At 41.0% G+C, this 24,637-nt stretch overlaps 1 protein-coding gene and 1 pseudogene across 2 annotated transcripts in view; one reads left to right on the plus strand and one right to left on the minus strand.

The window, feature by feature from the left end:
• Soat1 (sterol O-acyltransferase 1) overlaps window positions 1-22,312 on the minus strand; it is a 72,165-nt gene extending 49,853 nt beyond the window's left edge. Inside the window, exon 1 of one of the 2 annotated variants that reach the window (XM_074047344.1) lies at window positions 22,300-22,312. In XM_074047344.1, coding sequence (XP_073903445.1) covers window positions 22,300-22,309 — 10 coding nt within the window. In that variant the 5' untranslated portion in view covers window positions 22,310-22,312. Of the gene's footprint in view, window positions 1-9,647; window positions 9,807-22,299 lie in introns of those variants that run through there. The other variant, XM_020174755.2, reaches the window with a different exon arrangement.
• LOC109693435 (calmodulin-like) lies at window positions 6,946-7,385 on the plus strand (annotated as a pseudogene).
• Window positions 22,313-24,637: the final 2,325 nt, after the last annotated feature.

The raw sequence follows: 24,637 nt of genomic DNA on the forward strand, positions 1-24,637 counted from the left end.
TAGACATACTCTCCATTCTTAAACAACAATTTAGCTGAACGAGGCACTGAGTATATGAAAAATTAAGAATTAAATAGCAGAAAATAACTACAAAGATTCCCCAAGGTATAGGGCAATTAATAACCAGGTCAGTGGCAGAAAAAACCAGTTTTGGTTTGGTTTGGTTTTTATTTTTGGCAGTACTGGGGTTTGAACTCAGAGCCTCACACTTGCTAGCCAGGCCCACTATCACTTGAGCCATTCCACCACCCCTTTTTTGTAATGGGTTTTTTAAGAGACAGGGTCGCATGAACTATTTGCCCAGGCTGGCTCTGAACCGTGATCCTCTTGATCTTTGCCTCTCAAGGAGCTAAGATGGTGGCATGAGCCACCATCACTGGTACAGAGTGATTCTTGAAAAGTGTCATAATTCTTTTACAATTTTCATGTCAATCACTCCCTGTAAGCTGGGCTTGACACTTCAAGACCCTTAATATAAACCTGTGCCGGATGTATGTCGTGTTCACGCTCCATCTCTCTTTCTCATATGACCCACTTTTACCTCCAAAGGGCCATTCTAGCCTAATAAATTTTACTGTTCTTAAAAAAAAAAAAAAAGGGCAAAAAGAGAAAGAATTTTAAAAGGGTAATATACCATTAAAAATAGGCACTCTTTTAGACAAGGGTTTAAAAATTAAAGACAATAAAACTAAAAAATGAATGCCAGATTAATGTTTACTACCCAAGTCCTATACAACAGTATATCACAGCAAAATGTCTCAAACTAGAAAAATAACAGCTTACATGCTTTATGTGCACTAAGTATTTTAATCTCAATAAAAAGCACAGCAATAACAGCAATAGCATCAGTGCCAATGTGGAATTAGTAAGCACCTAGTATGTACCTTCCAAGTGCTGTGTTAATTTTCTTAATTAAGAGAAATTTAGAGATTATCCTCATTTTACAGAGAATATAGTTTAAGAAGTGACTGAACTTGCCCAAATCACACAGTGCTCCAACAGCAGAACTAGAAACTCAAACAAGGAGTATGAGATTCTACCATCTACTGCCTGCTCACTAGCTCGCCTTCACAACAACTCTGCTAAGGTTTTCTGGACCACCCTCTCTCATCTTATCCATTAAACTCTGTTCATCTATCAGAATGCAATGCTATCTCTTATACTCAGCTCAAGTTGTTCTTCTCTGAGTCCCCAAAATCTTATGGGGAGTATCAAGAGCACAAGAGGCATGCATTAGGAGAGAAAGTACATGTATCAGTTAATACCATAATCATTATTCTAAGTAAAAAGACAGTGCTGTAAACCTGCAGAATCCAGAGGAAAGTGTATGTAGGCAGGACACCAATGCACACCATCTTTCCTGTTAACAGTGTCACACATCTCACAACTACTGTTCATAATTGGGGTCCGGGCGGGGGGGGGGGGTTCCCCTGAACTCCTGCAAGTATGCACAAATTACTTCAAATATTTTGATAAGTGAAATAGACAATTGCACCTTTATCACATAAAGGAAGACTAAAACAGTGTTATTTTGCTTTGGCTGTGTCTATATAGATTCAATGAGAGAATACACGCTGATTAGAAGCATTAATTAAAAGGTAAAAAAATACTTAATAAACCAACTTTGACAGATATTATTTAATAGGTGTACAAGACACCTTTAATTTAAAAAATTAAACCTGGGTGCCCTGTAGAAAAATAAAAAATTAAAGGAGTCCTTGTTGATTGAGATTAGGAACCATCAACTTAGTCTAGAGAAAATCACTTATCAAAAGCTAAAACATGGGCTGAGAGTACGGCTCAATGGTACAGCATTTGCCCAGCATACGCAAGGCCCTGGGTTTGATCAACAGTGTGCGCGCACACACACATACACAAAAAAGGAAAGAAAAAGAAGCCAAGCCAAAGCACGGGCCAGGGATGTAGCTCAGTGATAAAACGTGTGCTAAGTATGTACAGGGCCTTGGGTTTGATCCCTAGCACCAAAAAAAAGAAGTTAATACACATAGTTTTTGCCCACCCCCAACCCCAAATAAGGTCTTACTATGTTGCCCAGAAAGACCTCAAACTCCTGTGCTCAAGTGATCCTCCTGCCTCAGTCCCCAGAGTAACCAGTACTACAGGTGTACACTATCACTCAGACTTATACAGCTTTTTCTAAGAAAATGTAGAATTTTCTTGAGGTATTTTAATAAAGCAGTTAAAAAGGGAAATTAAAACACAGGTACTGAGTTTGCACGATTACATTGTCACAGGAGCTTGAAATGCTTATTTTAGAAGTGAATCAAAGAAGAAACTACTAGCTCTTCTTTATATCGTAGCCTATATTATTCTTTCCTCTACCAGTAGGAAATGAGAACTATAACATGGTGGGAAGGTATCAGAACACCAAGCTGAAGAGGTTGAAGTTCCAGTTCTGCCACACCACTGTCCTTGAATACATCCTCCAGTCTCTCTGAATCTGTTTCCTCACCGAGCAAATGGAGATTAATACCACTGCACAGGGAAACAAAAGACAAAAAAAGCTGTACACTAAAGGGTCTTGGTCCAGCCCAGCCTGGGCAAAAACCTGAAAACCCTAAAAATAACTAAAGCAAAAAGGGATGGGAGCATGGCTCAAGTAGTAAACACTTAACCTAGCAAGTTCAAAAGCCAGTACAACAAAAATTAAAATTAAATAATCTGATTACTACAGATCTACCTTACCTCCTGTATGCTAAATACAAACAATCAGCCACAACACCCCTCACATTCTTCTTGTGTCTGCTTTTAAGATGTACAAGATAAGCACAAATCAAGTGACCTAATTATATACTTTTCAAATGCAGTGGAAACACCATGTGATATCCAAGGAAACATTAACTCATTTTATTATTATCATATTTGTATACACATACACACATATAATGTTAGGAAAGGGAACTAATCCTTGAAATGGCTCACCTCAATTTTAACAAAGCTTCCTATCACGTAAATCAGAAGGCCGAGTCTGACCTGGGCTCTTCCTGCGTGCAGTGTCTAACAGTACATGGTCATTTACACAGGAGACAGAAGCAATGCTCAGCTACCTCATTCTTCTCTAGACAAATGACAATTTTGACCCCTGAGCAGAAAGCAGACAAGCCCAAGAGTGTGAACAAGGGGCCAGTTTGCAAACTACATATCATCCAGCTGAGATACACACCAGTTGAACTTTTAGACTACCCACCTACAACAGGACCTCTGTGCATCTATCCCTTTACCAGCCTAGACACTAGCTAGGCAAACTACTTCAGCTGCTACAAAGCCAGAGATGCAAAGTGAAGCTAGACATGGTAGCACACCCTGCAATCCTAGCACTCAGGGAGACAAATTCACAGTCAGCTTGGGCTATCTAAGAGGATCCTGCCTCAAAAAAAAAGAAAAGAAAAAGAAAACAATAATTACATATATATATATATACACACACACACACACACACAGGTATATATACCTATGTATGTGTATACAGCTTATTCAAGCTAATTAATGCTAATGGTTTCTAAGTGCTAACATGGGTCATTACCCTACATGAAGTGTACCACAGTTTTGTCTTGCCTTCCATGAAGACAGGACCTGGATGGGAGTTATTCCCCATGAGTTCTATTACTTCTATGCCACCACTGTTTCTCCTTCCCTTCCTCAAGGACCTGAGCCAGATTACCTAGACATGTACTGTTTTCCTGTCACTACCATCATGCACTGCCAATCTGCCTGCCTCTAACTCTTTCATACTTCCTACATTTCAACATCCATGCTGAACACACATCCAGCCAACACCTTGGCTCCAAGCTCCCTGGCTTCTTTCTGTCTCAAACAAGCTGTTCTCACATGTCACACCTTCCTCTAGAAATTACTATTAATCCTCTGACCACCACCACTTCTCTGATACCACTCTTCCCATCCCAGCCCAGACTTCCCTAAAAACAACCTATTTGATATTTTCATCTGGATATCTCACAAGCATCTCACTCATCTCAAAACTGAACTACTGACATTCTGTCCAATTCTATTCTCCTCACTGTCTTCTCCATTTCAATCACTAGGACTAGCAGTCATTCATTGCCTATTTGTTGTTAGGAATCTCTCTTGATTCTTAACTTTCCTCATCTAATCTAACAGCAAGTCCATTTGACTCTACCTTCAAAACAGATCTAATTCTAATCTCTTCTTTTCACACCTGCTACTTGAACTGCAGTGTAAACCACTATCCAGTAACCACTGTAGTAGCCACTAACTGGCCTTCTTCCCTTTTCCTCCTCTAGTCTTGTATTTTTTCTTTCTTTTTTTCAAACACAGCACCAGAGCAGCACTTTTTAAAATGTTAAGTCAGGGGCTGGGAGTGTGAGTCAGTGGTAGAGTATTTGTACCTAGCATGTACCAGGCCCTGGGTTTAGTTCCCAACAACAAAAAGGAAAAAAAAAATAAGAGGCTTGTTTGTTTTTCTTGCCTCCCAACTTAATGTCCCCAGCCATTTTCTGCTTTTTTAGATAGGGTAGGGTTTTTCTGCCCAAAAGCTGGCCTCAAGCTATGATCCTCCTACTAGGGATGAGGCACACCCAGCTTCTAATAGAGGTTTTCTTTTTTTTTTTTTTTTTTTTTTTTAGTATCTATTCATTGTACGGGAGGGATTCATTGTACCAATTCTGAATAGTCTTACACTGTATATTGGGAAGATCGCCCCCACCACCTCTCCCCCCCCAAACCCTCTCCACCCCACTTAAAGCAAGAGGTTTCATGTTCTTTCATGTATGCATATGAAGCCCATCAACTTAATCTCCTCCATTCACACTCCCCTCCCATAAGTACCCCCTCCCCCACTATACCTATTTTACAGTCCTGCCTTTCATTATTAATTCCAAAGTCAATGTTCAAAGGCATTTCTCCAAGTATCCTAGCTGTAAATATGCTTTACTTTGGTCAGTTCAACCCCCTATACTCTCTTACCCCTTCCTTTCTACCCCTCATTATTCAACAATTTTCAGTACATATCTTTATGTCCTCTACCTGCACAGATGTATTTCAATACAGTTGACTATCATGTTAGCTGAAATAAGCCAGGTTCAGAAAAACAAAGGCTGTGTGTTTTCACATATGTGGAAGATAGATTCAAAACATAAGTGTATACACACAAAAAAACATGATCATATATATACACATTTATATGTAGAACACATTTGCAATAGTGGAACAATAGACTATATGGCACTGGGGAAAGGGAAAAAGAGAATAATAAGAGATTTTTTAAGCAGAGTGACTCCATATTTACCTTCAAGAAGATTAACTCAGGATCACAGGGCAGAACATATTAGAGAAACACAAGATTGGCAAGGACAACAATGAGTTCATATACATAACAAGGCCTGAAGTGAGGCTCAAGTGACATGTACTTATTGAAATACTAAATGAAGAGGAAAGAGATAAGGGAGATGAGATAAACTTACAAATATTAACCTGAAGAGTCTCTCAGCCATCCAGCTGGCCACAACCAGAAGACAGTTGTTCACATAGGCCGCAAGTGAGTTTGTTAATTCACTGACTAAAGCTACAGGTGTGCCATTATGCTAAGTAATTATAGGTAGAGGAGAAGGAGGAGCAGATAAGCTCAGTATTATGTGCCTGTAGGCCAGCGAAGAGATTATGAACAGCTGAATATACAAGTCTGGGCTGAAGATAGAGATCTGAAATTCATCCCTGCCCTGGCAGCTAAAGCCAACGTACTCGAATTCAGGAGTCTGCAGGAGAGATTACCTAGGAAATAATCGGGCTAACATTTGCATAGCACTTAACAACCCGATGCAGTAGATGCTATTATTCCATTTTATAGGTGGGTCAGTACTTTCCCCAATATTATGGGGCATTTAAAAAACCCATAGCGAAAAGGCAAGGCATATTGGAAGCAGCAACACGCAATGTTGGAAATCAAGATAGAGGGGTAGAGAAGAGGTTATCTAGGGTCAACACTATGGAAAATTCAAGTGGAACACCAGAAAAAAAACAAAAAGGAAAAAATAGAGGGTGGGACATTGCATAGATATTTCACAAACTTGAGGACATTAATAGCTATGATTTACTTAACTATGCACAGTTAATTTTCAGGAAGGACAAATATTTTGGAGTAGGCTGCAAAATGAGTTGAGGAAGTGAAAACCATGATCATAAGACTGTTTCTCAATAGGTCCAGCAGCAAGGGAACCAGGCACTAGTTCCCTAAGCCAGTAACATTTACAGTGGTAGGCACCACTGTAGGTGCATACTAGCTCATTTAACACCTCCACTCCCTCTTCAAAGATGCAGGAGATTTGCAAATGCTAAGAAAGTTGTCACACAGCCAGTGAGTGGCAGTGGAAACACAGTAGATCCTTGGGATCTGCAGGCACACAGCTCTAAGGAGACCACAGTGGAGGAAAAACCACGAATGCTCAGGATGCATAGCATGCAGTGCTGTCCTGCGAATGCTTGATTTATTTGTCCAAAATGCCACCCAATTTCCATTAAAGACATAACACTTCTCAACAAATCAAAAATTGTTACTTTACGCTTGAATTGAAAATTTGTTTTGGAAATTTAATTGTTTTTTAACTGCTGTTGGTCAAAACCCGCATGCAATACACCTCAAATAAGGTGGGCCTACTGTTATCTTCCCCATGGATGACATATAGTTGACTGGATAGCCATTTTAAAATGTAACACACTGATTCAATGAGAATTCACAAAACTAGTGCATAATCTGTGCACTAGTTATGTAACGTTCTGTGGTAAATATCTAATGTGTCTTGAGAAAGCAAACAAAAGGATTAGTTTGAGAAACAAATGAATCATGTCAGAAAGAAATGTCAACTTCTGCCTGCCTGCAATGTTCTCATTAAAAGGAATTAGTCCAAGTTGGAGGAGTGTGACAGCATCTCAGAAACTAGTGCTTGCAGCATGGCTAACCAATAGACTGAAGAGCAGACTGCAGAATTCCAAGAAGCTTTCTCACTGACAAGGATGGTGCAGGAACTGAAACAAAGGAATTGGGAACAAAACTAAGGTCTCCTGAGCAGAATCTCACAGAAGCAGGGTTACAGGGCATGATTAATGAAGTAGCACAATTAGATGGCAATGGTACAGCTGATTTCCCTGAATTTCTGACAATGATGGCAAGAAAAATGAAAGACAAAAACAGTGAAGAAGAAACTAGAGAAGCATTCCATGTGTTTGGCTGGATGGCAATGGCTACATTAGTGCAGCAGAGCTTCCCCGTGCAATGACAAACCTTGGCCAGAAGTTAACAGGAAGAGATTTGATGAATGATTAAGGAAGCAGAGAATGATGGTGATGGTCAGGTAATCTATGAAGAATTCACACAAATGACAGCAACGTGAAAACACTGTAAAGAATGTGTTACATTTCTTGTACAAAATTACTGGCCTTTTCTTTATAACTTATTTGTAAAAAGGTTCCCTACTGTTAAAAAAAATGTGCATATATAGTTAAATAGGACTTCATTCCTACATGCTTTCCTCTCTTATCTTGTTATCATTGTCCTGAAACTTTACTTTAGAAAAGTGATCAAGTAACTTGTTGCATGTGACTTACTCTGGATACATAAAAGCCCTGTGCACATCTAAACTTAGTTGGAGTTGATCAACTGAGGAAATATGCGGGTTGTGTGTGTTTTTTTAAGTAGTTTTCTTTTAGGGACTGTAAGAATGTTGTTGTTGAAGCGTGGAGTTTTAACTGTGTGTGGACTATGGACAGACAACACTATGTACTTAAAATGGACTACTGCAAAAGGAGTGTATTAGCCATGTACTCCTACACTAATTTTTTTTGTACTTCTGGTCATGTAACAGAAACTTCTTGTTACTTGCTTTTTAAACTTTGTTTTAGCCACTTAATATCTGCCGTTAACACAATTTGCCTCAAATCCATTCCAAGTGTATATTCGTTTTCCAACTTAAAAAATTTACAACCCCCCCCCAAAAAAAAGCTTTCACAAGAACCTATAAAGCTGTATTTCACACACACAAGATAAAGTGCCTACTCCAGGTGAAGAACTTTAATATATCATCACTCTCAGGTTCAGTGGGAGAAAAGAAACAACTGCAGAAGACAAACATAGTCCTTTCAAAAAAGGTTGGCCTTGTATGATCTTACAGACAACTTCTACATATGACAACCAGGTCATTACGTCAATTAGCAAGACTGAAAACACAGTCAAATTTCCGTTTCCTCTTTGGCCTTTGTTTAAAAACTTTCTTTCCCATAGGAAACAGGCACTCTTCCCTAGTTAACATTTTTCATTCAAAAGTTCTTTCCTCTGTCCTCCAACTTATTTTCTTTTCATTTTTGCCAGGTGCTGGGCCGGAACCTGAGAAGACAGAAAATAACTAGCCCAGTCTCCAGGAAAGTAGAGGAAACAGTTAAAGCATCTAATTAACTAAGGCAACTCATTACAATTGATGATTAACTGCTGGCAAAGAGACCAGAGCCCTACAGAGGCTCAAGGGGATGACGTCTTTCAGAGGAAGTGATATTTGGGCTGATAACTGAGGAATGTTTGAGTGGGGGAAAGGAAGAGGATAGAGCATTGGGGTGAAAGATGAGAAAGAAAAGCAGACTGTGTAGCAGGGGATCAGGGATAATAAACCAGCGCTGCTTGAGCCTGGAGAGCCTGGAGGAAAGAGCTTCCGAAGACTGGAGATAGCAAGAGTGAGCTCACTTGCTATTTTGGTCTTTATCCTAAGAGAATGTGAAACCTTTACAGGCTTCCAAACACGTGATGCTCTGAGCCACGTGTACCTCTCCACGATTACTCCTCTTACTCTTGGATGCATCAGAGTCTGTCTCAAAACCCACTCCCCAGGAGACTTCCTTACCAAGTCATTCTCAGTACTGCCCAACTTCAAGCCAGCAATATAAAAAAATAAAATAAAAAAAAACAAGTTGAATTCCTCATTAAGGAGGAGAAAGACAAGTACTCTGAAAAAAAAAGTAGTTTACTCAAGTGGCAGCCACTTCAATATTAAAGTGACAGATGAACTTAAAGTGTATATAAAAGCAGAGAAAGAAGTTTATAGTTGTTTCTCACTTGCAAATAGTATCTAAATACACGACTTAAATTACATGACTATTAACATTTATGTCAAAGATAGAAACTTAACAACTACACCCTGATATTTAAAAGGAAAGCATGAGCTTGTTTTAAGGCTTTGGTGCCCCATCGTCCATACAGATTTTAATGTCCTATAGATAAACTCTTCCTTTTACACATTTTCCCCCCTACATCAGCAAAAAGTTGACTTCCTGAATGCTTTTTTTGTTTTGCCTTTTAAAGAATGTCTTCTAATTCATGACTTTCTTAACTACTACTTTAAGAGATGCCCCAGGATTTTGGGGACACCGAAGGTGCCCAAGGTTTGAAAGGCTGCCAGTCCTCTGCACGCCTGACGGTAACTTACTTTCCCGCCCTCCCAAGTCCTAGGACTCGCCGAGCCTCCCTCCCCCGGGTACGGGCAACGTGTCCGCGGGACAAGGCCCGGCCGGGAGCCGGGGTTGCGGCCGCCACTTTTTTCCCCTTATTCCCGGGCCGAGGCGGGTGGACCGGACGGGAAATGAGCAGAGAGCGGGAGCGTAGTTGTTACCTGGGGCCCGAAGGCAGCTGCGGGAACCAAGCCAAAGGGCGGGCAGGAAAACTGCCACCGCTCGGCCCGCGGAGGGTCGGCTCCTAACAGATGTTCCGGAGCCCAGGGCCCAAATCGCTGCCAGCCCCACCACGGAGGAAGATAAAGCGCCCGACTCTCCCGCCCCCCGCCCCCAACCTCCCAACCCGCGGGCTGCGTCACGCGCACGGCCTTCGGGCTCAGCATCCCATTGGTGGTCCTGGAAGGCGCAGGCCCCGCCCACCGCCCTGCTCCGCCCTTTCCCGGGCGCGTGGTTACCCAGGGCAGAAAGAGCTCTCCGCTGGCCGGCGCGCGTAGCGAGCGGAGCTTTGCGCGAGCAGTTCGTCACACCAGCACCACAGCTCGCTTCTATTTCCAGCCCAGCCATCCGATGTGTCGCGACAGAGACACGACCAAGACAACTTCCTGCAAGTCCGAACAGGCAGCCTGCTTGGTGGCTGGGGACAGGGCGACAGAGTAGACTGTCAGAAGCCGCTTCTGGTACAGTGCATCATTGCGGTGCAAACTGATCGTTAAGGAACAAAATAGAAGCAGTAGCCAGAAATCTTTGTCGTGTCTGTAAATCATACTTGACTGTGTCCTTCAGCAGCATGCGAACTAGATAAGGAGACAGAAGTTAAGTCATGTGATTTGTTGGGGCAATCAAGTAGTTTAAAAGGGTCCTTGGACTTCGGAATCAAAGAAAAATGATGCAGAGAGATTTAGGCCATAGATTAGATATAATAGTTGATGGCTTAGATTTCACGATGTTAAAGGTGTAGATACATTTAGGGTAAAGGTAGGTGAAAGAGAATCACTCATCCCTACTTTGTTGGGTTGACCACTCCTATCCAGGACTGGATGCCCTGTCAGATTTACAGGACCTTATTCTCCGTAGACTTGGGAGATATTTTAGCCAAGTGGATTTGTGGAAGTTCCCTTGGCCACCCATAACAGGTAGCACTGCAGAAACTGACCTCTGCACTCAGTTGAGTTCAGTGCTGGCCATCTCCAGCAGACCTGCCCAATGTTGCCTCTTCTGTGACAGTTGTGCTTGCTGCTTCTATCAACTGTATGACAAAAGAGTCGCCTGTCCCCTCCCACCAGTTGAAGAGCAATAGGAGCACTATGACTTATTTCTGTTGGGACTTCGATGGCTTCCTCATGTACACACGAAAGAAGACACTTCCCTTTTCATTGCTTCATCTATTGATTCAAAAAATATTGTTTGTGTGGTTTTGATACTAAGGATACAGCAATGAATAAAACAGTACCAGTCTCTGCACAAGAAATACAGGGACGATAAATAATGAAACAATAAGACAGTTACAGGAAGGGTGAAGTGTAAGAAGAAAACAAGCCAGGCACAGTTACTCATTCCTGTAATCCCAGCTTCTTGGGAGCTAGAGATGGGGTAACTATGTTAACAAGACTCCTTCAATCAATAAGCAAGGCCTAGTGGCACTGGGCCTGTGATCCCAGCCATAAGGGAGTAAGGGAAGCCTTAGGAGAATCGAGGGTCTGATGCTGGCCTGGGTAAAAATGTACTTCCTACCCAAAAAGCAAGTATGAAAGGGCTTGAGGCAAAAAGTAGAGTGCCTGGCTGCCATCTGTGAAGCCCTGAGTTCAAACCCCAGTACCAGAAAAAAAGAAAGAAAGAAAACAAAACAGTCATCAGAGAAAGATGTGAAATAATGGCCCAACCAAGTCCTCAAAAGGGCTCTCAGGGTTTCATAATCAAAGAAAAATGATGCAGAGTTTTAGGGCATAAGTTAGAACAGTTAATCCTTACAAAAGAGTACAGGAGATTTTCTGAGGTGATCTGAGCTAAGACCTAAATGAAGAGATGTCAGCCATGCCAACCAAGGACAGGAGGAGCACAAGCGTTCTAGACCGAGAACAGCACTCTAGATGAGGACAGAACACCTGAAGGACCCAGTGCTGAACGGCTGAGGAACAGGAGGCTGGAGCACACTGAGTGAAGGGAGAGAGGTTGGAGCATTAAGCAGGAGCCTAATCATACTATTTGGATTATTTTGTTGTTAAGTGCAAAGGGAAGATAATATGGGATTTTTGATTTTTAAAAATTAAACCTGCTTTATAGAGAATGGCCTGGAGAGATGTAGAAATGGAACAAAAAGAAAAGCAGAGAACAAAAGGAAGTTATTGCACAAGACCACGGGGGAGACAGGAATCACCTGGATTAGGGTAGTTGCTATGGACATAGAAGTTAGACGATCTCAGGATACCTTCCTGAGGTGCAGATGTGAAGAAAGGTAGTACACAAGGTAACTCCAGGTCACCTCCTTAAGTAACTGGAGGATGGCATAATTTAGTGCAAAGGTGAAGACCATGTAATTCAACTGGAGAGATTCCAAAAACCTCTGGCCACGATCCAAGTGTCTCTCACACTGGCCTGAAGAATCTCACATCACTCAGTCCTTGGGATAGGGCTTAGTTAAGTGCTAATGTTGATTGCATCATCTTCCAAAAACCATATATACAGAATTTTTAGCTAGTTGCTAGAAATATAAACACTAATTAGACTCTCTGAGAAGATAACTAAGCCATTTCAAAACAATGGAATAAGTATACAATAAAAAGAGGCTTTAAAAAGTGCTTACCTAATAGGTCAATATACCTATTAAATGAGATAATACTTTCATATCTTCACATACAGACTGGCATATAAAGTGCCCAACTAATTTTGACCGTTATTGTTTTATTGTTGATGTTATTATCTTCTGGATATACAGTGGGATCAGATGGGATAATTATAACAACTGACTAGTAGAAAAGAGGGAAAAGAGAATGAAGGAAGGCTGAGTTCAGCTTTCTGAACAAGTTTAGTTGTCAGGGAAAGGAGGAGGAACTTTCCCAACAAAGGAAAAACAAGGTCAAGGGCCAAAATACAAGAAGAAGCCAGAAGCATCTAGGAGACATGCATGTAGTTGAGTATGGTTAAAGTGAATGGTACTTCAGGAAAAGTAGCAAGAGATAAAGGTTAATTTGCAAGCCACTGTCTATGAGACATTGTGATTCAGACTGGCATAGATAGTGGGGAGCCAGTGAAGGGTGTTAAGTAGGAGGGAATCATGATTTAGGAGACCATACTGGAGAGGGATGCAACTGGAGGTGATGGATTAATTGGAAGGGTGATGTGGTAATATAGGTGAGAGATGATAAAGACCTAAACTAAGGTAATAGCCGAGTAGCATAGAAAGAAGTGGGGGATATATCTAAGAGAGATTTAAAGGAACAATTGACAGCGTTTGAATGTGGGGGGTTAAGAAAGTTCAGGATCTATGACTTAGCGGGCTGGGTGGCTGGAGTTAATGTTGACTGAAGTAAGAAAATACATCCTGAAGAAGGAGCAAGAACAAGCTTCCGGGGGTGGAGCCAGGGAGGGCAGGAGTTGTAGGCTGCGCCAAACCCTCAGTCCCCTGCAGGAATTGAGAAGATACAAGGTGGCGCTGGAGGCGGAGGAGGACTGGGCGCCCCTCTGGGAGCCTCTGCAGGACCTGGTGAGACTGGGCACTGTTAAGTGGCCTGGGCACTGCTCCCCTGCCATGGCTGCCCAGCCAGTTGGTGCATTAAAGATTTAAAGTGAAGCCCACCACACTGCCTTCCTGTCTCTGCCACGGCAGCCACCATTAAGGCTGGCAGCCCCTCTCCGCACCTGCTGTTTCCCTACCTACCAGACCTCCCTCCCTTGTAGGGTGTCCGTCTGTGTCAAGGTCCCTGTTATTCCTAAGGGCCCCTCATCAGTGTCAAGCTGCCTGTTACTTTCAGTGACTGCCTTCCCCACCCCACCCCCAACTCCCCAAAAGCATCCATCACTGGTAGTAACCTTTGTGGCGAACTCTAAATAATCCTAGCCTGATCTACCTCTCCACCTTATCCCCATGTTGATGTGTTGGCACAACCCCATCTCTATTACCATCTTCTTTTTAGTAAGAACTTGACCAAGTGTTTGAAGAATCTTCTCTTCCAGGGAGTTGATCAAAAACATTTTAAGTCAGGCTGTAAGCTGATCTCAATTTTAGCCTGGGACCGCCCCCTGCCACAGAGATTGTGACTGGGCAGAACACTTGGCCTTATCTTTGAAGAAGCCAAAGGGGAGAGATGAGTACACACCTTGGAGAATTTGTTTTCTGCCTTCCAGAACTGTCAGTCTCTGGATTGACAAATCAGGAAAGCTCTCAAAGCTTATGGCAGGCAACCATCTGATGGAGATCTATGACAAAATGATGGAACCTGGCAGATTTCCTCGGAAATTTTTCAGTAGCTACACCCAAGGTCTGGGGCACAAGTCCAAACTAAGAGAGAGAGAGAGACCTTAAGACCTCTGGTACCAAAAGTTCAAGATAAGCAGCCTCTGAGTCATCATCACTTTCAAGAATACACCCAAGGGATCAAATCCAGGGCCTCGGGCATGCTAGACAACTGTTTTTGAACTTTAAATAAATGGAATCACAAAAAAAAAAAAAAGAAAAGAATAAGCTTCACCCGAGTTAGTATTTAAGCTGCATTACTTCCCTGTTACTGGAACCTGAAGGAAAGCAACAAGAAACTATCAAGATTTGTGTTATTTTTATTTTTTATTTTTGGCAGTACTGGAGTTTGAACTCAGGGCCTCACACTTGATAAGAAGGTACTCTACAACTTTAGCCACTCTACTAGCCTATTTTGTTTTGTTTTGCATGTGTGTGTGTGTGTGTGTGTGTATGTGTTGGGTATTTGTAAGATAGGGCTCCAGAACAAGTGACCTGGGCTTTGAACAGGGATCTTCTTGATATCTGCCTCCTGAGTATCTAAGATTACAGGCATGAGCCCCGGCACCCACCTTGTATTATTTTTATAATAAAATAGCTTTCAGATTTATTTCTGTTTAAGACAATAATACATAGTTATTACAGAAAATACTAAGATGGTATGGAGAAGGAAGAGAACAATGGCTGAGCCCAGTGACCCATGGTGAGAAGGAGCTGGGTTCTAACAAGAAGGCAAAAAGGGAAACTGAAGAGGAACCAAGCCAAATTTTAAGACACAAACATCTTGGCACTTCAAAGGGCCACATCTCCCTTAATAATGGCAAACAGACAACAAATCTTTATCCCATCCCAAGGATTGGAACTCAGGCCTACAGAAAGCAGATTAATTAAGAATGGAGCCGGGCACTGGTGGCTTACAGCTGTAATCCTAGATACTCAGGAGGCAGAGATCAGAAGGATCAGGGTTTGAAGCCAGCCCAGGCAAATAGTTCTTGAGCCCCTATCTCAAAAAACCCCATTAAAAAAAAGGGGGAGGGAGAACAGAGTGGCTCAAGGTATAGGCCTGGTACCACAAACAAACAAACAAACAAACAAAAAATGGAGGAAGGAGCCTGGCACCCATGGCTCACACCTGTAATCCTAGCTACTTAGGAGGTAGAGACAGGAGGATCATGGTTCAAGGCAGCTTAGGAAGATAGCTCAGGAGACCCCCTTCTCCAAAAAATATCCAAGACAAAATGGACTGGAGGTGCAGCTCATGTGGTAGAGTGCCTGCTTTGTAAGCACAAAGCTCTGAGTTCAAACACCAGCTCCCACCAAGGCAATCAGTCACTCTACCACTTGAGGCACACCTGTAGAATAGGCAAGGGTATAAACCAGGATATAGACCTGACCTTGACTGGTACATTCCTGAAAGCTCTTGGAGAGCTGGAATCCTGTCTTGTTTATTTATTCTTGAAGCATCCAGAACAACACTTATGTATCATCTAATAAATGTATTGAGTTAATTAATGAGTTGGGTGTGGTGGTACACACCTATAATCCCAGCCCTTGGAAGACTGAGGTAGGATGAACTCGAGTTCAAGGCTAATCTGGACAAAATGAGTCCCAGGTCAGCCAGAGTACATAGTGAGATCCTGTCTCAAAAAAAAAAAAAAAGCCAAATAAATAAATAATTTTAAATGAATTAATGAAACCAACTGATGAAACTAATGAAACTCCCTAGAGTGTAGATCAGATACAAATGCACTCCTTCTTTTTAGTGATTCATGCATCTTGAAAGTTATGTATCACTTGCTTTTCTACAAAGAGAGAAGAGAACCATCTATCCCCATTAAGCAGGCTTCCAGCTTGACTCCAAGGATCTTCTCCAGCTGTAAATAGTGTAGTACATTCCAGGCACTCCATAGACACAATAATAGCTCAAGATACATATGCAGCACCAAAAGTTCCCAAATATCCACTGGTGATAGGTGCTGCTGCCTGACTGTCCCATGGAAGAATAGAAGAGCTGCCACACACTTGCACTCCTGACCCAGGGCATCTTTCTGACAGTCTTAATAGAGGTTGTTTCCCACTATTCTTTCTCCAAAAAGTCCAATGTGGATATTTTTAACTCCATGGGAAAAAAATTTTTTTTAAGATTTATTCCTTGTTAGATAAATAACACAAGCTTGTTGGAAAAAAACTCAAACAATACATAAAATTATAAGTGAAGAAAATTAAAAAGTCACTGGAAATTATACCATCCTGGGAAGACTGCCTTAAATGTGGTATTCATCCTCAGATACAATTCTCTATGCATAGAGACACATGCAAATACTGATGTTTTCACTGTGAATTTTGCATTTTGAAATTTTTCTTAGACTTTATTCTTTAGAGCAGTTTTAGTCTCCCAAGAAAGTTCAACAGAATGTAGAGATTTGCCATCTACCTCTTCCCCTCTCCCCCCACAAACACGGGTGGATACCGCCCTCATTGTCAACATCCCCCACCAGAGTGGTACCTTGTTAACCTGCCTTGACAAACACATCTGAACACAACAGTATCACCCAACAGCCACCATGTGCATTAGGGATTCACTTCTAGTGTTGATATTTTCTTAAGGACATTTTTGTTTGGTGACCTACAGCTCTTCTTGAGGTAACTGAGTCTTTATCTGGTAGGCAAAATTGAACTTGTTTGACCCAAGTGTATCTTTTTGAATTCAGAAGATATACCTTAGTCACTTTTCTGTACTTAATGAAGTTTTATTATATTTCATATGCTTACATTGCTTCTAAACTTTGATTCTTTTTGTTGGAGGGGAGGACTGGGGTTTTAATTCAGGCTTCATACTTACAAAGCAGGTGCTCTGCCACTTGAGCACACCTCATTTTGCTCTGAAAATTTTTTTGGAGATGGGGGTCTTTCAAACTATTTGCCAGGGTTGGCCTTCCCCCTTGATTCTCCAGATCTCAGCCTCCCAGTATCTAGGATTACAAGCTTAAGCCACCAGCGCCCAGCTTAACCTTTGACTCTTTCAATATTGAGAATCCCTTATCTTTCTAGGCAGTCAAACTACTGTTACTGTTTTAGTCTCCATGACTAATGAATAGCTTTCTTCACCCAGTGCCAGTGGCTCATGCCTATAATCCTAGCTATTCAGGAGGCAGAGATCAGGAGGATTTCAATTTGAAGCCAGTCTGGGCAAATAGTTCCCCAAGACCCTAGCTCAAAAACACCCTTCACAAAAAAGGGCTGGTGGAGTGCTAAGGTATAGGCCCTGAGTTCAAACCCCAGTACTGCAAAAAAAAAAAAAAAGCTTTCTTCACTGTCTTCATATATTTAGGCAATTATGTTTTCCTTAAGCTTCAGATGTATGGGTGCACCTTGGTGTAGCTCAGGGATTGAATTAGATTTTTTTTCTGTTTGTTTTTTGTGCTTTTCCAATATTGGTCAGCCCTGGGATCCCTTGAAAACATTAAGCTACTTGACAGTGACTCCAAGGCATGTTTATAGAATTATAATTTATACTGTGAGTATACTTTATAGCATTATAAATTATACTGTAAGTGTAATTCCCCCAACTCTCCTTATGCTTCACTACAATCATTTTTTGCTCACCCAGTCTTTGAGATTTTCCTTTTTACTTTTTTTTTTAATTCCCATCAGATCGATATATCTCTACAAAGAAATCTTTAAGTGTCCAGGTTCAGTGGCTCACACTGTAATCCCAACTATTCAGGAGGTGGAGATCAGGAGAATCTTGGTTGAAGGTCAGAGCAGGAAAAAGTTAGCAAGACTTTATCTTAACAAATAAACCAAGTATGGTGGTTCATGTCTGTAATTCCAGCTACAGCAGCGGCATAGGTAAGACAATCACAGCATGAGGCCAACCTGGGCAAAAACATGAAAAATAACTGACATATCTGAAAAAACAATTAAGCAGATAGAACTGGAGGCATGGTTCAAGATGTAGAGTGCCTTCCTAGCAAGGGCAAGGCCCTCAAAAATAAAAATAAAAGTAAATAAATAAGATAAAGTTACTTATAAACTCAACTTTTCCCTTAGCTATTTCTAGGTCCACCTCATGTGATGAATGTTAGATGAAACTGAGGCTCAGGAAGTCTTACCCTTTGTTTCTATTTTTTTATCTAGAGAAAAGCAACTTTAATAGAGTATACCCTAAAAAAAAAAAAAAAAAACCTCTATTTTTTCCTCTGCAACCAGTCATCCTAGAATGAAGCTATAACTAAGTAACTACCCTACTCTGATCTAGGCTCTAAAATTTTAAAAGTTGTAAAATATATTTTCACTTCTATCTCCCACTATCCCCTACTCATATTCAGGGAGAATGAAGAGGTCACGAGCTCTGGGTTCTCTCTCCAATACTTCTCTTCTCTTGCCTGCAGTGAGCCTTCAGCCTCACACATCTGCCTGATGGAGTCAGTTTCCCCCTGAAGGTCCATTCCTGTGGCCTCCTCTTTCTCAAAACCTTTCTATTGCCACAGCCAAGAGAAAACTACTTGGAGCAAAACAAACCAAAAGGACGAGCCTCAAAATCTAACCTCCCCTGAATTTAGTTGGATCTGGCTGCAGAGAAATTTCTGTCTGAGACCATGAGGATAGGTAAGACACCTAAAAAACTAGCTAGCATTTGTTGCCCTTAATGCAGAGAAACTAAAGCAGATACCTTAAAGCAACTGAGGCCAATAGGAAAAGGGGACCAGGAACTAGAGAAAAGGTTAGATCAAAAAGAATTAACCTAGAAGGTAACACCCACGCACAGGAAATCAATGTGAGTCAATGCCCTGTATAGCTATCCTTATCTCAACCAGCAAAACCCCTTGTTCCTTCCTATTATTGCTTATACTCTCTCTACAACAAAATTAGAGATAAGGGCAAAATAGTTTCTGCGGGGTATTGAGGGGGGGAGCGGGAGGGGGTGGAGTGGGTGGTAAGGGAGGGGGTGGGGGCAGGGGGGAGAAATAAACCAAGCCTTGTATGCACATATGAATAATAAAAGAAAAATGAAAAAAAAAAAAAAAAAGAAAACAATAGAATGGATCGGGGGAAGAGGGGATAAAGGAGATTGATGGAGGAGGTGAATTCAAGTATGACATATTGTAAGAAGTTTTGTAATTTTCACAATATACCCCAAGTATAACAATAATGTAACAAGAAAGAAAGAAAGCAAACAGCAGGCAGTGAGTGGAGTCTAACATTGGGCCTGACACTACAGAGGCTCACCAGCTCAGCAGTGCCATCAGGGAAAAGGCCGAGAACTCTGCTAAAATCACTGTTCTCCCAGACAGTTCTCAAGAAGTGACAAGAAAAGTGTCACACTGCAGAAGAAGCCACAACTATTTTTGCTAAAACACTTTAGACACATCTTTAAAAAAAACAATCAAATGAAATAAACGACAAAAATCAGTCCAGGATGGAGATAACGGAATTGGTACCCAGCGTTGCTATTGGATTAAATGTCTAATTTTCAACAAAGAATTATGAGACATGAAAAGAAATAGGAGAGGGTTGATGTTGGCTCATGCCTGTAATCCTAGCTACTCAGAAGGGTTGTGGTTCCAAGCCTGGGCAAATAGTTCACGAGACCCTATCTCAAAAATACCCAACACAAAAAAGCACTGATGGAATGGCTCACATGGTAGAGCACCTGCCTTAGCAAGCACAAAGTCCTGGTTCAAACCCTAGTACCCTCCCCTCTAAAAAAACAAATAGGTAAGTGTGATTCATAGAAAGGTAGGAAAAAAGAAGTTAGGCAGCAGAAACTACTTGTGAGAGAACACAGATGTCAGATGTAATAAAGGCTTCAAAGCAGCCATTATAAGTGTGTTCAAAGAACTAACAAAAAATCATACTTTAAAAAGTAAAAGAAGGGGGCAGGGAGGAAACGAGAATGATGGAAGGAGTATATTCAACCATGATATATATTGTTCAGTACAACAATGAAAAAAAATAATAGAAGTGGGCCTGAGGGTGTAGTTCAATGGTAGTAGTTCAAATTATTTAATTTGCCTACCATCTGTAAGGCCTTGTGTTCAATCCCCACAAAAAAAAAAAAATGAAAAGAAAAGAAAGTAAGAAACAATGAGAACAATGTCTCATCAATGAGTCAATCAATAAAAAGATAGAAAATATGTTTTTGGCAGCACTGGTATTTGAACCCAGGGCTTCACATTTGCTAGGCAAGCACTCTTGCTGATTAAGCCATTCTGCCAGCTCAGAAAATATCTTTTAAAGAGCCAAATGGTAAGTCAAAAGTTGAGAAAGTAAAACTGACATGATAAATTAACTAAAGGGCCTCAAAGTGGGCTTTAACTGTCAGGAGAAAGAATCAGCAAACTTGAAGTTAGATCAACAGATACTATGCAATCCAAAAAACAGAGAGGAAAAAGGAATGAATTAAAATAAAGACTCAGAGCCAGATACAGTGGCTCAAACCAGCCACACTAGTTACTTGGGAGACAGAAATTGGGAGAATCACAGTTCAAGGCTAAACTGGGCAAAAAGTTTGTGAGACCCCCCCCTCCCATCTCAATCAATAAACCAGGTGTGGTGGTACTCACCTGTGGGGAGAAAAAGGTAGGAAGATTGGGGTGTGAGGCCAGTCTAGTGTAAAAATGCAAGACTTTGTCTGAAAAATGACTAAACCAAAACAGGGCTGGAAGAGTGGCTCAAGTGGTAGAGCACCTGCCTAGCAAGAACAAGACCGAGTTCAAACCCCAGTACTGCCAAAACATACAACCCCATGAAGCCTCAGAAAAACATGACACTACTAAGGGCACTTGCAAACACATAATGGGAGTGCCAGAAGGAGAAGAGAGAGGAAAAGGAACAACAATAACAAGTGTTCAAAGAAATCATTGCTGAAATTTTCCAGAAGAAAAAAATCATAAACCTAAACATCCAAGAAGCTTGACAAACTCCAAAAAGGATAAACTCAAAGAAATCCACACTTGGAGTCATCAGAGTAAAAATGTTGAAAGCATAAGACAAAGAGAAAATCTTGAAAGCAACAACTAGCAGGGAAGGACAATCAAGTTATTAGCGTACATCTCATCAGAAACAATACAGACCAGAAAGCAGTAAGATGAAGTGTTCAAAGTGCTGAGAGAGAAAAAAAAAATGTCAACCAAACATTTTATAGCCAGAAACAAAAACGGAAAGGATTTATTGCTAGCAGACCAACCTGACCAGAAGAAATAAAAGAAGTTCTTCAGACTAAAAGTAAATGACACAGTAATTCAAATCCACACTAAAAGGGCTGGTGGAGTGGCTCAAGTGGTAGCTTGCCTGCCTAGCAAGCATGAGGCCCTGAGCAATCCACATGAAGAAACAAACAGAACTGAAGAAATTATGCAATTACAAATGGCAGCATATTTCTTCTCCTTTCTTCTCTTATCTGATTTTAGAAACAATTACATAAGCTTGTGTATGTGTATTGTTTTTTTTTTTTTTTTGGTGGGACTGGGGTTTGAACTCAGGGCTTTGCACTTGCAAAGCAGGCACTCTACCACTTGAGCCACACCTCCAGGCCTGTGTATTGTATTTTAAAGACTAAAACAGAGAAATGTAATGTATCTGACAAAAACAGCACAAAGTAGGTAGGTGGGAGCAAAGTCGTCCTGTGACAGTAACTCTGGTTCCTATAGGAACACGTGGAGAGAACCTACCATGATAAATATGAAGATTAATATAGCAAGCTTAACTATACACCTGTTCTCCTTTCTCTTCTCAACTTCTTTAATGGCATATTGTTATGTAACTGATAATTATAACAAAGCATTGTTGGGTTTGTAACACAGGTAGATGTAATTTTTATAACAGTATTAGCACAAAAGGAAGCAAAGGGAATAGAGCCGTATGGGGGTAATAATGTTCCTTTATGTCACTAAATTAAGTTGTTAGAAAGCTAAACAGCATACTAATCAGGTAAGATGATCATGTAAACCCTAAAGCAACCACTAAGAAAATAACCCAAAATATATTAAAGGAATTAAGATGGTGAACTAGAAAACATTGAGTTAATTTTGAAAAAAATCACTAAAGGCGTAAGACAAGGACTAAAACATGAGCTATAGAAAGCAATTGCGTCAATAATATGACAGCCTGGCATGGTGGTACATGCCTGTACTTCCAACGGCTCAGGAGGCCGAAGCAGGAGAAGAGCAAGTTGGAGGCCAGCCTGGGATACGTAGGCAACATAGTGAAATAATAATGATAATAACAGTAATAATAATGACATTAAACTGTAATGAACTATACAATCCAATCAAACGAAAGAGCTCATCAGACCACGTTAATAATTATGGTACAAATAATTTGTACAGTAGAGCTTCGGAAGAGCAGAGTCTTACCCATTCTCATCTCCCTGTGGTAGCATCTATCACGGGGATGGCAGGCACCCAATAAATAGGTTTTGAGGATCACTGAGTCACATGTACACAAAGTGGGAGGTGCACCTGGAGAATGTGCTCCTAGATGTGTAGATTTCAGAAACCCAGGAGGGGCAGGTGTTGAAACTCCACTCTTGTTCTCAGCACATGTAAAGCATGTTGAGAAGGCGTTTGTCTCACCACCCTGCCGATGTGTGTCTGTGGCACAATGACCCAGAAATATAGGTGAGAGAGTCACGACTCAGAGTCATACTTGCCAAGGCGTAGCAATGAAACTTGGGGTGACTTTAGAGCTAGAAGTGGGAAGACATGAAACTTCATGCTTGGGGATAAAAAGCCACCCTCTCGAACCACATAAACTCCCTTTTGCAATATTCTAACATTCCACCTTTCCATTCTACTGGAATCTGTCAAATTTTCCAGTAAAAAATTCAAGTGACAATTCTGACTTTAGCAGCATAATGAATAGCCATCTTTTAGACATTTGACTAAGATTCTCTCTTAGTTTGGGGCTGATAAGTTCTAAATGACAAAAATAATTTTTTTCTTTAATCTATTTTTTTAGTGAGTTAATTAGTTAGATAGATAGTTAGTTAGTTAGTTAGTTAGTTAGTTAGTTAGTTAGTTGAGACAAGGTCTTGCTATGTAGCCCAGGCTGTCTTGAACTCACAATCCTCCTGTTTCAGCCTCCCAAGTGCTGCGATACAGGTATATGCCACCCGCCCAGTCAATGAACCATATGTTCAACACCAGTTGGCTTCAAGAAGGATGCAAATCTGTTTAAATGGGGGAAAGAAGAGTCTTTCAACAAATGGTACTGAGACAGCTGGATATCCACATGCAAAAGAATGAGATTGAACCAACCCCTACCTATACCACGTACAAAAAATAACTCAAGATGAATCAAAAACATAAATGTAAGCACGAAACCATCAAATACAGGAGAAAAACAGGCCTAAACCTTTGTGACAACATATTCAGTGATGATTTCTTAAATATGATACCAAAAGTACAAGTGACAATAAAAAAAAAATCAGGCTGGGCGTGTTGGTATTAACTAATATCCCAGCTACTGATGAGGAGGGGCTGAGGCAGGAGGATTGTGAGTTCAAGGCCAGCCTGGGCAACCACTTAATACAACAATAAAAACACAAATAACCCAATTTTAAAAAGGGTTAAGGATTTAAATAGACTTTTCTCTGAAGATACTATATTAATGGCCAATAAATACATGAGGAGATTGATGTTCAACATCATTAAGCATTAACTTAAAATCACAACAAGATACCATTTCGCACCGAATGGACTCTGTGCAAAAAAAAAAAGATAATAAGCCGGGTGCCAGTGGCTCACGCCTGTAATCCTAGCTACTCAGGAGGCAGAGATCAAGAGGATAGAGGTTCAAAGTCAGCCTGGACAAATAGTTTGCAAGACCCTGTCCTGAAAAAAACCCTTCACAAAAAAGGGCTGGTGGAGTGGCTCAAGGTGTAGGCCCTGTGTTCAAGCCCCATTACCACAAAAAAAAAAAAGACATAAATAATAACAAGGTTGGTGAGGATGTAGAGAATTTGGAACCATCCTACATTGTTGTTGGGTATGTAAAGTGATGTAAAACAATTTGGCAGTTCCTTAAAATGTTAAAGGTAGAGTTAACTACATGCATGCTCATATCCCCTGCTGTTCTGAGTCCAGGTTTAAAGTGTATCCTCCCAGTTTTTTTTTTTGACAGTACTGGAGTTTGAACTCAGGGCCTCCTGCTTGCTAGGCAGGCACCCTAGCACTTGAGGCACTGCACCAGACCTCCAGAGAAGATCTAAATTTTTTCTACCAGGTGATTCTGGCAGGTTCAGTCATACCAATTCAAGACTACTTTAAGGTAAATTTGTGGTTGAGGGAATAGCTCAATGGCAGAGCACCTGTCTAGCAGGCTCAGGCACTGGGTTTGATCCCTAGTACCAGCATCATGAACAAAGAAATAAATAAATGAAAAATAAATTTCCATCTACATTTATTTTTCCTTTTTTTTTTTTTTTTTTTTTTTGCGGGGCAGAGGTGTGCATGGTTAGGAATTCTCACAAAAGTTTATTTCTCCTCCAACAAAGCTTAGGTTGAGACAGACAAGGCTCCCTGACAAATCCGGCTGATGAAATTTTTTTCCCTAGTTGACTTGCTGAAGAGAAGTGTGTGTTTTGGGAGGCTCCCAGATCCATGCAGGGCTTTCCAGCCCATCTTTCACAATAGGGGCCAAGTCTTTGTTTTCTCCTCCAGCTTGCTCTACCCATTAGAACTCAAACTTTAG

Source organism: Castor canadensis, chromosome 11 (assembly GCF_047511655.1).
Source record: "Castor canadensis chromosome 11, mCasCan1.hap1v2, whole genome shotgun sequence".
In the NCBI taxonomy this organism is placed as follows: domain Eukaryota; kingdom Metazoa; phylum Chordata; class Mammalia; order Rodentia; family Castoridae; genus Castor; species Castor canadensis.